At 36.9% G+C, this 15,388-nt stretch overlaps 2 protein-coding genes across 4 annotated transcripts; both read left to right on the top strand.

Moving 5' to 3' along the window:
* Positions 1 to 7,584: 7,584 nt before the first annotated feature.
* LOC141717652 (uncharacterized) lies at positions 7,585 to 9,613 on the top strand. The gene is made up of 2 exons (XM_074519816.1): positions 7,585 to 7,925; positions 8,794 to 9,613. Exons 1-2 carry the CDS (start codon positions 7,687 to 7,689, stop codon positions 9,245 to 9,247), a joined length of 693 nt encoding a protein of 230 aa, XP_074375917.1. The 5' UTR covers positions 7,585 to 7,686; the 3' UTR covers positions 9,248 to 9,613.
* A 394-nt stretch (positions 9,614 to 10,007) lies between these two features.
* LOC141717654 (uncharacterized) lies at positions 10,008 to 14,397 on the top strand. 3 transcript variants are annotated; one of them, XM_074519818.1, is made up of 6 exons: positions 10,008 to 10,300; positions 11,112 to 11,178; positions 11,544 to 11,942; positions 12,492 to 12,832; positions 13,646 to 13,862; positions 13,980 to 14,397. In XM_074519818.1, exons 1-5 carry the CDS (start codon positions 10,217 to 10,219, stop codon positions 13,859 to 13,861), a joined length of 1,107 nt encoding a protein of 368 aa, XP_074375919.1. In that variant the 5' UTR covers positions 10,008 to 10,216; the 3' UTR covers position 13,862; positions 13,980 to 14,397. The 3 variants fall into 3 exon arrangements, with proteins under 3 accessions (XP_074375919.1, XP_074375918.1, XP_074375920.1); XM_074519817.1 differs by having other exon boundaries at positions 13,646 to 14,391; XM_074519819.1 differs by having other exon boundaries at positions 10,009 to 10,300; positions 11,547 to 11,942; positions 13,646 to 14,389.
* Positions 14,398 to 15,388: the final 991 nt, after the last annotated feature.

Consider the following 15,388-nt stretch of genomic DNA (forward strand, 5'->3'; position numbering starts at 1 on the left):
TTTAGGCTTTGGGTGTCTATGTGTAAGTTATTAGTAAATGTGTTTAAATGAGTAAAGAAAAGTGATTTTGTTGACTAGGTTTATTTACAATGAAAAGCAACCATAGTTCTACATTTTTGGCAAAATAAACAGTACAAAGCAAAGTACTGCATCCTGGATATTACATTCAAGTGAACAACTTACTCTTGTTTTACTGTATCCCTTGTTTGACTGTGATAATTTCATTCCTTATTTTCAACCAAAAGAACAGAGTATATAGCTGGTAGCACGACAAGAATATTTCCGTACATAAATCTACCACATTACATCATCATAAAACATACAATTCAAATTAAAATTACATACACAACAACACAAAACTATGAACACAAAATGTAAAGCTAATATAAAGAACATAGCACTTCGTCACTTAATTTTTTTTATATAATTTTAAAAATATAAGCATTTAAAAACTGTTAAAAGATGTAAAATAGATAATTTAACACACAATTTCTCTGAGTAACACAAAATTTAAAAATAATAAACTCAAATTTAACACAAAAATTGTACCATTTAACACAAAAATCCTACTAATTTAACATATAATACCCGAGCTTTAATGGAAAAAATTATGAATACATATAATCCAACATATAACCAAAAATTTTGACATGTATACATATGCATACATATATAATCACATATAATCAAAAAAATATGGGATAATCTACCTCTAATTGAAGCTTCAATGGAATCTTTACTCTAACCTTCCCTTGAATCAGTTTTGAAATTTAGGGTTCTGCTCTAATCGACTTTAGGAATTTAAGAATGATGTGAGAGGTGGGTGATATAGATGATTGAGATGAGTGCGAAATGGGTTAGACGGATGGCAAGAGAGATGACCGAGAGAGAGGGGTAGAGAGAGGTGCGAGAGAGGTTTGGGGTAGTGTTTTGGTCAAATAATATTTTTTAATAGAATATTTGATTATTTAGTGCCATTTTTTATCCCGCCTATTGAAAATCTTGAACTCCCGCCTATAAATTGCATTCATTTGGAAATAAGTGTAACATGTATTGTAACACTTTTCTAAAAGTATTGCAATTGTTTTAAAATGTCAAAATATTCTTTTTACTGACAACATTTTCACATTTTACGTAACACTTTACAATAATATTGTTACAACAGACTATCAACTTTAGTGTCTATAACAACACTTTATGCAACTCAAATGTCTATTAGGCTTGCAAGAGATCATATATATGATATAGTGCACTAAGATAAATGTATCTCAAATAGTACATTGAGTTTAGTGGGACACCATTTAATGGATAATTCAGTCAAATCCAAACCCGAGAGTACCACTTTTAGAAAATCTTGTGCTAGAATGTAATGATACCCAATTGACGTCGCGTAAAATTTGATCCTAAAAGTTAATAGATTAAATTCGAGAAGTCATAAATATAGATTAGCATCTTGTGCGGAACAATTTAAAAGAATATCTTCCTTGCCTTTCTCATTTCCAAAATCTTCAAATATATACATCGGATAGTAGCCTCATCCTGGGCTATTTTACAGGAAACTAACTATATACAAAGAGAGATTTAAGGCATAGAATATGGAAACTAATTCTACGCTAAGACTAATTCTACGCTTATCAACTTATAAAGATATTTACAAGATATGTATACTATGTTTAACACTCCCCCGCAGTCGAAACGGGAGGTTTACCAACGCTGAGGCTGTCCCGAAATTCTTCAAATAGTACTCGAGGCAACCCCTTTGTGAAAATATCGGCTATTTGATACCGTGATGGAACATGTAAAACGCGAACCTGTCCCCTTGCAACCTTCTCTCTAACAAAATGGATATCCATCTCTATGTGTTTCGTACGTTGATGTTGAACTGGATTACCCGACAAATAAATGGCACTGACATTATCACAATAGACCAACGTAGCTTTCTGTAATGGACAATGCAACTCGAGTAGAAGGTTTCTTAACCAACATGTTTCTGACACTGCCTTGGCCACCCCACGATACTCGGCCTCGACACTAGATAAAGATAATGTGGGCTGTCGTTTTGAGGACCAAGAGAGTAAGTTGTCCCCTAAAAACACACAATAACCAGATGTAGATCTCCGTGTATCAGGGCACCCACCCCAATCTGCATCAGTGTACGAAACCAACGAAGAAATAGACGATGAGTACAAATGTAAGCCCTGGTCTATAGTACCTTGGACATACCGAATAATCCGTTTGAGAGCAGACATATGGTTCGTCCTTGGATCATGCATATGAAGACAAATTTGTTGCACAGCATAAGAAATATCCGGCCTTGTGATAGTAAGATACTGGAGAGCCCCTGCAAGACTGCGATATAGAGTAGGATCATCAACAGGAGTACCTGATGTTGCACTAACCTTTGATTTGGTATCAACTGGAGTGGCTGAGGGTTTACAAGATGTCATTTCGGCACGTTCAATTATTTCACGGGCATAGCTGTGTTGAGATAGGAACATTCCACCCTTATATCTAGTGACTGCAATACCCAAAAAATAATTCAATGGTCCAAGATCTTTCATTGCAAATTCAGAATTAAGAAGACCCATAATAGAACGCCGTAGAGCATGTGAAGAAGCTGTCAGAATAATTTCGTCAACATATATTAAAATATACGCCATATCTGTCCCCTGTTTGTAAATGAATAAAGAGTTGTCACAACGACTCTGAGTGAAACCGAGAGACAAAACATAATCACCAAAATGCTTATTCCAAGTTCGGGAAGCTTGTTTAAGCCCATATATTGACCTACGCAAGAGGCAAACATAATCTGGATGGGTACGATCTCTATACCCCAGTGGTTGATGCATGTACACAGTTTCTTGAAGCTCGCCATGAAGAAAGGCGTTCTTGACATCTAATTGATGGATAGGCCATGCCTTAGATAGAGAAATACTGAGAACTGTCCGAATAGTAGCCGGTTTAACAACTGGGCTAAAAGTTTCACCACAATCGATACCTATCCGTTGTGTTTTACCATCACCAACAAGGCGGGCTTTATGCCTCTCAAAACCACCAGTAGAGTTAAATTTATGGGCAAAAATCCACATTGAACGAATTACATTCACACCAGGAGGTCTGGGTACTAAATCCCACGTTTTATTTTTCATAAGTGCATGGTATTCGTCATCCATGGCCAATTTCCAGTTTGAATCATGAAGCGCATCAACTGGGTTACGAGGTAACGATGACATGGAAATCTGAGTGTGTAGTGCATGATATTTTGGGTTTGGTTTAAAAATACCACGCTGACTACGAGTAACCATACTGGGTTTAGGAAGTGGAGGATCAGGTGAGGGTACCATGGCTGTTTCTGGAGGTGATTGGGCCGTGGGTGAAGTATGAGGAGTGTGGGTGATGTGTGATGGGGAAGTAGGTGGTGTATAAATTGTGCTATGAAGAGCCGGTGGAGTAGCAGACTGGTGGAGATGATCCACCACATAAGGAGAAAAAACGTCATCTAAAAATTCATATGCATGTGATGAAAGAGTATGTAGTGAGGCAAATGGAAATACGGTCTCATCAAATATGACATGACGACTTATGATAATTTGACGGGAAGACAAATCATAGCATTTATAACCCCGATGATTAGGTGGAAAACCCAAAAATACACAAGGAGTAGATCGCGCTTGTAATTTATGGATTTTAGTGGAAGGAATAAGAGGATAACAAAGACACCCAAAAACCCGTAGATGAGAGTAGGAAGGGACCCTACGATATAGAACTTCTAATGGAGACTTATTATCCAAAAGTTTGCTTGGAAGAATATTTAGGAGATATGTTGCCATCTGTAATGCATGATGCCAAAAAGAAGGTGGAATAGATGCATGAGTGAGAAGAGTACGTATGATATTATTAATAGATCGAATTTTTCGTTCGGCCTTCCCATTTTGAGGAGAAGTGTGAGGACACGACAGACGAAAAGACATTCCACTCTTTTTACAAAAATCCCAAAAAGATTTATTGTCATATTCCCTCCCATTATCACAGTGCATGTTTTTAATATTACGTTCAAATTGGGTGACAACATGATTTTTAAAAATCTCAAACTTCTCATAGACGTCAGATTTTTGACCCAAAGGAAAAGTCCACAAGAAGTTAGAAAAATCATCCAATAATAAAACATAATACTTATGCCCTGCAGAACTCAAAATAGGTGAAGTCCAAAGATCACTATGAATAATATCAAAAGGTAAAGAGGTACTTGAAACAGATGAAACAAATGGCAATTTAACATGTTTCCCAAACACACAAGAACGACAAACTGGAGATGTAGAAAAATTATTACAATCAGTGCTTTTATTGACCCTAAGAGCTTGAAGAACCGGAGCACCTGGATGACCCAAAAGATCATGCCAAAGCGAGGAAGAGATAGCTGCAAAGGCTGATGGAATAGCTTGATTGTTGATAGAATGAAAAGGATATAGATCACCCTGACTATCACACCTCATTAGAGGTATCCCCGTTTGAAAATCCTTCACAAAAAAACCATAAGGATCAAATTCAACCGAAACAGAATTATCAGTAGTGAATTTCCTAACAGAAATCAGATTTTTGATAATGTTGGGAGCATGTAAAACATTCTGTAAGGATAAATGGGTATTCGGAGAAGGTAAAACAGTATGACCATAGCCACTGATAGGAATTGAATGACCATTTCCAACAATAATACCAGAATTATGACTACTCAAATTAAAATAAGGTGAAAGAGTACCATTTGATGAAGTCATATGGGATGTTGCGCCAGTGTCCATATACCAAGTAGAATCCGATTGATTTAGAGTCATTGTATGCATGGCTGACTCAATGTCTGTAGGTACATACGAACTTGTCTGGCCATGAACGGAGGGAGACATAAACGCAGTGTCAGCTTGGTACGCCTGATGTTGTGGACGTGAACCAAGCACACCAGGTCTATTGTTGGCAGTAGGAGGACGAGCCCATCCCTGGGTAGGCATAGGACACGGTGGAGCTGCCCATTGAGGCCAACCCCAATTTGCAGATGGTCCCCAACCCCAATACGACATCTGTTGTTGTGGATGTCCTCGCGTGCCAGGCCTGTTTGAACGTCCATTGTTGTCGCCTCTGTTTTGCTTGCCAGCATTACGACCTCCTGAATTTCTCCGGCCTTGCGAAGACTGTTTGCGACCGGTAGGCTGCTGACCCTTCCCTTGTCCCGAATGAGGCGTAACAAAAGAGGGATTCTCATCGTGGTTCACAGCTGCAACCATGACAGATTCAGAATTCATAGTTGCCTCCTTAGCCAAGCCTGATTCCTCCAGGGTGAGCATGGACCTTGCTTGATAGAAAGGAGGTAGGGGATTACTTTGTCGGATCATAGTACCCACACCACGGTAAGGAGCAGTAAGACCCGAGACAAGCTGCAGTACCAATCGACTTTCAGAGACCGGAGCCCCAACATTCTTCAGTTGATCAGCCAAAGATTTGAGCCGTTGACAGTATGCTGAAGCATTGGAAAAATTTTCCATCCTGGTGGTAGAGAAATCATGTTCAAGTGTCACCGCACGAGAATGTTTATTGTCCTGAAAAATGTCACGCAAACGGTTCCAAGCTTCCATGGCCGTAGCATCCGGCTCAATGATGGTGTGTAAAAGATCATTGGAAATTGTGGAATAAATCCACGATAAGACTGTGGCATCAAGAGTAGCCCACATGTCTTCATCTTCGACCTCCTGAGTCGCAGGCTGTTCCTTGGTCACAGGGGAGGCACTGGGAGTCTTCTCCTTGGTCGTAGAAGGGAGGATATGATGGAGAACCTTGTTTGAACGTGCATGAACTTTGAACAACTCCGCCCAAGTTGAGTATTGCACGGTTTCCATCCCAAGAATTATAGGAATATGATTCTTGATGTTAGAGACAGCAAGAGCAGGATGAAAAGTTTTAGATTGAGACATTATTGTTGAAGAAGAGAAAAGACATAAAAAGAAAGAAGAAAGGAAGAGGGGCGGAGATCACAGCTAGGGTTCAGCGGAAAGAGATTGAGAAACCCGCTCTGATACCATAAAAGAATATCTTCCTTGCCTTTCTCATTTCCAAAATCTTCAAATATATACATCGGATAGTAGCCTCATCCTGGGCTATTTTACAGGAAACTAACTATATACAAAGAGAGATTTAAGGCATAGAATATGGAAACTAATTCTACGCTAAGACTAATTCTACGCTTATCAACTTACAAAGATATTTACAAGATATGTATACTATGTTTAACACAATTCAGACTCTTTCAATGTTACAATATTGTCTATTGCCCAACATATGAAGTACTTATATTTTTATTTTTAAAATATAAAATACTCACATCTCTACCAGATTTTTAGTACTTGTATTTTTATTTTAAAATAACAGAATTTTCACTGAAAAAATAATAGTACTTCTTTCGTTTCAGCCAATTTTTTATATTAGGGGTGAGGTCTCAACATGTACTTTAAAACTCTTATAAAATGTACTTGCCTAATTTTTTTAAAATTTATTTTCTTCTAAATAAAAATATTAAATTCAATTTTTATGTATATATTTTTTAAAAATTTTGATGATATACTCCATAATGGTCTTAAAATACGTGCCAATGAAGAATTACTTAAAGAAATGAGTTCAAAAGTAGAGGTGGCCATTCGTGCGGGTCGTGCGGTCCGGGCCGGGTTGTTAACGGGCTGTAACCGGAAAGAATAAAACTGAACCGGCACTTGAATCGAGCGAATCGGGCCGGGCTGTGCTTGAACTTACAGAAGGTAACTCGGATTCGGCACTGAACTCGTGTGCGTGCCGGGCGATTCACGGGTTGGCGGGTTGAAGGCACGCGGGCTCGCGGGTTGTGCGGGTTGAATGGTTGTTCAACTCGTTTCTTTGTCCAACTTAAGTCTTCAACAATCATTCAAATATTATATTAGTAATTATTTCTCTCTCTGTCACATCACATCTCAGCTGAACATTAAATCATTTCACTAACAACTCGTTCATCCAAAAGCAAGAACAATATTCACCAGTTCAATTCTCAAATTACACCTCAACAAAATGCCCCTAAAGCTTCTTGAACAACAACATTAGCAACCATACCAACGACACACAACCATTAGATCTACTTACTCAACTACAATCCATTACTTATGTAAAACAGCCTCCAAATAGCTTCATAAATTGGATGATAGAACCAGAATTTTGCAACTGCAAGTAACGTTAACTTGGATGTTAACGTTGCAACTGCAAGTACAGAGCACCAGACAGTAACAAAATCCAGAAAGCATGGCAGAAACAACCGGAATCTGTTGGAGCGTGAGGCACACCCGCGGGCTCGTGCGGGCTTGGTTCGTGCGGGCTCGTGCGGGCTTGGTTCGTGCGGGCTCGTGCGGGCTTGTGCGGTTCCGGGTTCTTAAAATTGAATTCGTACTCGGTTCATCTAATTTAGCGGGTTGGGCGGGTTTGAACCGGCTCGTTTCGTGCCGAATTTTTTCCTGGTTCCGTACGAGCCGGTCCCGAATGAGCGGTTCGAACCCGCACATTTGGCCGGCTCTATTCAAAAGTAATATTTTTGTCCAGCATTTCATGTCCACAGTCAGTCAGTCCTTCCTGGTATATACAATTCAAGGGGATTAAAAGGAAGGTCACACAACTCACCAGTAAGAAATGGAGCCCAGAACAGCAGCTGCGTTGATGACGCTGATGATGATGGCAGCTATTTTGAATACTCTTAGAATCATTAAACCTAATGCTAACGAGTCAACTCGTTACGAGTCACCCGAGTACTCACTCATTCACTCCGAGTCCGATTATGAGATCAGACTTTACCGAGTCGCCGCTTGGATGATCGCTCCTGTTAAGTCTCAAATCTCCTTCGAAAAAGCCACTCGTAACGGCTTTCACAGGTCTCCTTTTATTCGTATTTTTTGTCTCATTTTTCTATTTATTTATTTATTTGAATGATTTTTTGTTTCTAATTTTAATTGCTAGAAACAAATTTGGCTCCTAATTGTGCATTTTATCGAGATTATATTCGAATCACACCAAAAAATGTAATTAATAGTGATGCTATTGCAGGAAGACTAGTGAATAGTGATATGACTATTTTTCGAGATTATTTTCTCGACTTATTTGCTTCTATTGCTCGAAATGAATGTATTCTTTTAGTAGATGGTTGTAAAATGACTAGATGAGACTATTACAGTTGGATAAGTTAATGAAATGAATCATAGTTATTTTATAGAATTGATGTTCTTCGAGTGATAAGAGTTTGCTGAACTGAGGTCAATTACTCTAAACCTTGAGTCTTATGTGTGTTATCATCTGTTTGTTGCTTATTGGATACTTCTGGAGTCTAAAATTATAACACTTACACAACTCGTTTGATTCAATTTACGTCTTAATTATTTTAGTTGTGCTTTTGCTGGTAAGAGTCAACAAACAACAATGTAGCTTCTACGTGCTTCTGATATTTTGAATTCTAATAATTGCATATCACACTTTGTATTTTACGGATACTGAGAAACTAAGATAGTATAGAAGCTCTTGTTTTCTATGTACCCAATGTAATTTTTCAGGTCTAATTGAATAATGAATAGTTGGTCAGATAAGTACCTTACTTTTTTGCTGTGCTTTCTTTTATTGATGTAGGAACGGAAGACGTTTTAGATTTGTAGAAACTAGAATCGAATCTCTAACTGAGTCGAGATCATTAATATATATCAAGTTTTTTGTTCAAAAAAAATTAAAATCTGCTGTGTTTTTGTATGTCAGGTTATTTCAGTACATTGAAGGTGCAAACTTAAACTCGTCCCGTGTCCCAATGACGATCCCTGTCTTGACAAGCATAGTCCCAGGAGCAGGACCACTTCAATCATCGGCTTATTCTGTGCAATTCTATTTGCCTGTTAAATTTCAAGCTACCCCTCCGCTTCCTCTCCCAGAATTGGACCTTAAACCTGATTACTGGAACAGCCGCTGCATTGCTGTGAGAAAGTTTTCTGGATTTGCGAAAGATAAAAACATTGTCACTGAAGTAGAAAAACTGGCGATCAGCTTGAGCAGATCTGCCTGGGCAAACTTCACTGCTTTTGAAAGTGAATATGCTTACTCAATTGCACAGTACAATTCTCCTCTGCGTTTCATAGGGCGAGTAAATGAAGTCTGGGTGGAAGTCGGTGGATCTGAGTCGGGTAGCTGTCAATCCAACCTTATAGCTTCTTCCTGAGATTCTACGGATTTCATGTTGTCACTTCGAGTGTACATACACACCATTGTTCTTGATTGGTGTATTTGCTGTAATCTTTTAGACAGTGATGCCCCTGCTAATTCATATCTTAGCAAATCCGAAAGATAATAATTTGACTACGTATCAAAATATGCTTCATGGCGTATATTCATGTCACTTAATTTTAGGAGCGCCCTCTCGTAGAAGGTCGATGGTAGGCGGTCTTCAAACGATACCGATTTGCATTGATCTGAGTTGCGGACCAAATCCTATGATTTTAGCCTATGATATGAGGGAAACTGGTGTGATCATATGAATGAATATGACTGCTAGTTTGAAACTATGATGAATTTATTTCCTTATAGACCTTTGGTATTTGCCATGTAATGCCATTTCCTTATACCAAATGATGGGCAGGATTGGTGAGCAATACATGTTCGGTGCTTACTCACAGACAGTGCTGCAATTCCTTTTCATTTTTCAGCAGATGTTATCATGTTATGTGATCAGAATGAAAATTAATTTCTTATTATCTAGCTTCAGGTCAGAACAGTCTTTATAAATAGAATTTATACAAAATAACAATCACAACAAACTTGTTTTTTTTTTTAAAAAAATCTTTTTTTTAATAATTTCGAATATATAAATAAATATTTCACACTTTATACTGTGATTATAGATTTCGAAAATCGGAACTATTAGGTTGAGGTATCGATTTGTGATTTATCGGCGCCGATTTATACTAGAAATGCCCCAAAACCTTGCACAACATAATAACACAAAACAACAAGAAGCCGCCTTCTTGGGTAGTTTCCATTTCATTCTTATTTTTGTTTCCAGCCCCAAATTCTCACACACATCAATCTTCAAAACACTCATTTTCACTATAAAAATTTACCCTTTTCATAGTTTCTTTAGTACTACAACCCCTTCTTCTCAAAATCACTCACCAGTTAGTTCAGTTCAAGTATGGCAACTAAGTGTGGTTATCAATTTTCCTCTGTTTTCACTTCTTTTCCTTCTCAATCTCGACCCAGATCAATTTCCTCAAAGGTATGATTTTTATTGCAATTTTAAGTTTTAGCATTCTTTAATCATTTCAAGATTGTTTCTTTTTTAGTGAATGTTTCATGTTTGTAATTTTTGGGTTTTGAGCTGTTGTGTGTATTTGTATGTATCTGTTCATTTTGATTGGTGGGTCAATCTGTTTAGTTGTATTTGCAAGCACAGTTGTTTCTTGTTCTGTTATGTAATGTATGTTGGTAGGTATGGGCTGAATTTAGTTTTAGATTGTTTTGTCTTTATATTGCAGAGTATCTATGATTTATATTATGCTATGTTGCATTTTGAGGATTCTCACGTTATTACAAGTCTATAGGCGATTAATTTTCAGAACTAATATGAGGGTTGTTATGTTATTTGCATGTTGAAAAGATTTTCTGGATTCCAAGACTCTCGATTATAATACCCCGAGGGATGATATTTCTAATGTGATTTCTGTTTTATAAGTCAAATATGAATTATAATAACAATCTTGAATTTTTGAGTAGACCTAGATGGCTCAATTTGTTGAATGTATGACGGGCACTTTGCTTCTTTCGTTATATCTGGTTTACCCATGCGTCTTTACAATATTAAAACAAGTGTACGTTGGAGTTTTGATCTTATTTCATCTTGTTTTTTAAGGCAAAAATTACTTTGGAATATTTTCCGAACTACTTTTCTTTCCTCCGTGTGTTAATGCAACTGGCTTTATGATTGTTCTTCTCATGTCATAGGGGTTCAGTCAGTGGACCTAGTTTTACTTTGTTATCTTTTCGAGGATTAGTCTTTCTAGCTTATGGTACGAATTCTTCATCCTCAGGTGAATTTATCACTTAGGTTGTTTGGAGGCCAGCTGTACACTACAAAGCCACAGAAAAATTTTAAAGGTAGCTCTGTGAATCTCTAAAATGCTAGTAACCTAAATGCATATTGCAAATATCTATGTAGTATTTTTAATATTTTATGCAAAGTAGCTATTTGGTGCCTTTCGTAGCCTGATATAAATCATTTTGAATTCTATTTTAACTGTTGTATGCAAATTTTACCTTTGCTCTTCTTGAGAAGTTCAGTGTCATTAAATAAGTTTTATGATTTACCAGATAAAGCCTCTAGCCTCCAGTTGCTTGTTGCAATAAAGTTTGTTTTTGCAGATAAAACATGATTCGTTGATCTAGTTAAGTCCATATGTTGGAAACTGTTATTATTTGCTTTTGTCTTTACTCTATTCTGATTGGTACAATCTTATTTTAAGTAGTGAACTCATGCCGAATAATACCTAGATCGCTAAAAGCAGAGAAAAGGTTTACAAAGAGGCAATGTTTATTATCTACTTCCTCAGAAGATGTAGCACAGTATGCTGATGTTGAACCAGATGCTTCAGATCAAGAAGATGATTATCTCACCGACGATGTGTCTTCTGCCAGAAGTTCTTTTGTGTATGCTGAAGGAGGTGGAGGAAAGCCAGGTCTTATTTCCTTTTATAATTATCCTTATAAACAAGAAGCAAATGTACCTAAAGATAGTACTAGAAGCAATCAAAGTAAAGTGCTGTGGTTTGTCGGCCCTGCTGTGCTTGTCGCCTCTTTTGTGTTTCCTTCGCTTTACCTCCGCAGGATACTTTCTACTATCTTCGAGGACTCTTTGTTAACAGGTAAAAACTCTTTTGCTGTAATGCTACTTTCTAATATTTCTTTTTGTAATTGTCTTATTTTCTTAGCGAATGATTTTATCCACACACAAAGTAATGAAATCAAGAAGCAAAAGATAATTGGGCTTTTGGCGGGGAAAGACCATTCTGCATATGTAGGGTCCAAGTTTGGATACAAACCAAATCAAATCGCAACTCAAAAAGTTTGCAAGATTTACTATATAACCCTACAAAATTCATCAAAATACAAATAAGATTCATAGTAGAAATCCAATCACGTAAAATTTAGCTCACAAGACATGGATGTACAATTTACGAGGAATATAATTAGTATTCATCATATAACAAGAAGGTTCACTGAAAACAAATACAATTCAGTAATTTGTTGGTTTGCAGTATTTAACCCCCCCCCCCTCCAACACACACACAATTCAAATTTATAAAATCTGAATGTACGGAACTCATTTCTACTATTTGTATTTTCTGGGATTATAATTTAATGGTCAGTATCCGTGCTTGTCTTGATGAATGTTCTTAAACCTTTCTCTGCAGATTTCCTCATACTATTCTTTACAGAGGCTCTCTTTTACTGTGGGGCTGCATTGTTTCTTTATATAGTAGACCATCTACGAAGGCCTGCGGAGCAGAAAGTGACTGCAGATAATAGAAACCCCCCACCTGAGCTGGAGTACCAGATCACTTCTGTTACTGTCCTGGTACTTAGTCTTGTAATACCAATGGTAACTATGGGTCTTGTGTGGCCATGGACAGGTCCTGCAGCTTCTGCTACACTTGCTCCCTACCTTGTTGGTATTGTTGTGCAATTTGCATTTGAGCAGTATGCAAGATATATAAAATCACCATCATATCCTGTTGTTCCTGTGGTTTTCCAGGTAATGACCAATGCTAACAATTCACTCACTTGGTTGAAGGGTTACTTCTTGTAAAAAGTAAAAACAGATAAGTTTGTTGTGTGGTTTAGTGAATGGTAGTTGGTAAGACCTCATAATAAATAGCTGTTGACGTTTTTAATTGCTGGAGTAATCAATGAAGCTTGCGCTATGGTATTGTGCGACATAGGATGGACTTAATTACATCAGACACCAATGTCTCTACTCTTTAGGCTGAAGTCATGACAGTCAAATAGTCACGTTTCATGATTATTCTATTAAGCAAAGGTGAATTATAATCAGGGAATGGTAGTTAGGCAATTGTTGTTATTTCTTCAAGAAATTATGCTTGTCCTAAACCCCACTGGTTTCACAGGTGTTAGATTGTAATACCCACTTCTATCTTACAGCTCAGACAAAGTACGGCTAGGTCAATGATTCTCATGAAAGAGACTCATCAATGTCGCTATGATATTGTACGACTAGGTTCATGATCCTTGCGAAAGAGAGCCACCTACCTAAAGTTGGAAAGGGGGATAGTTAGGCAACCAGTATTCTTATGCCTAAGAATAATATTCTATGATTAAGTTTTGCTAAAATCTTATGCCTGGTGCATAATATTTTCAATTTCTACATGATTAGAATGACACCCCAGATTGCATTTTATTCTTTCTTTTTATTAATGGCTGAGTTCTGGTAACTATTATTGTAATTTCTATAAAGAGAAGTCTTTCTGATTAAATATTTTTCCAGACTCTTGTGGAGAGAGTTGGACATATTCTAAAGAACACGCTTTCTCTTTAAAATGCTTTGCAGGTGTATAGATTGCATCAGTTAAATAGAGCAGCACAACTGGTTACAGCTCTTTCATTTACAGTGAGAGGAGCTGAGATGACAACACACAACTTAGCAATCAATAGTTCATTGGGTACACTACTGAATGTACTTCAGTGCCTTGGGGTGATTTGTATTTGGTCCCTTTCGAGCTTCCTTATGAGGTTTTTGCCCTCTGCCATCATTACTGAGCAGTAAGGTGTGACTTCTAGTTCCTGCAGTAGAAAAACACATTGGATGTGAAAATAACTTGGTTCTTCAAGATGTTCTTTAAAGCTCTGATGAATTCTGAAAAGGGATCATTGAATCTTATCAGGAAATTAATTAGTGTATTATGAAGCTGATAGCAGAATTCTGGGAACTAGAATCTATGGTGCAGAAGCGAATGTTGCTGTTTTTAATGAACGTTGCTCTTTTATCGAAGCCCAGAAGCTGGTTTTAACTGTTGATGTGCTACAGAAAGAAACCATTTTATTAATTTCTTGTATATATGATGGCACTGATTTAATTTTACTAGAAGATCTATTATGGAGAAGTCATTGGTCTGAGAAAAAAGTACTGATTGTTCTCCAAGTATCTTTGTATAGCAGAAATCATTGGTTCAACCTTGGAAAAACTGCATCTTAAAATTTTGTAATCCACAACGCAATAGTCTCTGGATAAAAATTCGTTCTGTTTGTCCACTTTCACTGGCAGAAGGTGATACCATATAATTTCTTAAATCTTGCAGGTTTAGCAAAGTTGTGAATGATGTGGAAATGATATCAATGTATCGAAGTGTTTGGTGCATATAATCGTCACAAAAATATTTGTTTTTCAATGGCAGAGCTTTCTCTCTGGGTTTCAAGATTAAAAATGCGACGGAAACTCAAAATCTTGTCTGAGGTATGGGAGGCCTGACATTTCCTGTCAGCTACCTTGCTATTGATGCATGAACTCACATATAGTTGGAATATAGGGTCTGCTGTTATCTTTATCAAAGTTTGTTTGAGCAGAGATATATATTAAATGGTGGTAAATTTTTATAAAAAATAAATATTATTGCACCAATATATCTACAATCTGGGAGGAGAGCTTTAAACATTGCATGCATTGCTGAGGTGAGCCTTCTTGTGATTTTTAGACCAATTTTTCCCAATCTTATAATATTTTTGTGCAAAAATGTGTAGTTTGGGATTTTTTTTGCAGTCAAGTTGTTAAAGGCATAAGAGTGGCAGTTAACTAGAGTAGGCCACCAAAGACACATGACCTAAGGTCTTAACAAGCCAAAGTCAACTTCTTATATCCAAATTAAATATTCTAAAAGATAACATTTAAGTGATTAAATGAGATGCAAGATCTATTTTCTGATTTGTGTGTGAACTTTAAAGTCTAGTTTCAACAAACATTTATGTATGGACTATGGTTACAAGAAAGAATTCTTTGATAGTTCTTGTCCCTTCTCTGGTAGTAGTTAGTTTACAACAAAAAAGTATTATGACTTCCTAATCACTGACTGTTATTATAATCTCCAATTATTAACCTTCTACTTTGGATTTATGTCTTTTTTATAATTACTATATCATTTCTTGTGTTATTAGCATAATTACTTCTTATTCCAAATTCTTAGAGTTGGTAAGGTTTAGGTGAGTGGCTAATTGTTTGTACTTCAAGTGGAAGATTATACATAATGCCTAGATTATGTAGAAGACAAAATCTTTTAAATCAAATGTCCCTCATGTCTTG

The sequence above is a fragment of the Apium graveolens genome, chromosome 4 (assembly GCF_009905375.1).
Source record: "Apium graveolens cultivar Ventura chromosome 4, ASM990537v1, whole genome shotgun sequence".
Classification (NCBI taxonomy): Eukaryota; Viridiplantae; Streptophyta; class Magnoliopsida; order Apiales; family Apiaceae; genus Apium; species Apium graveolens.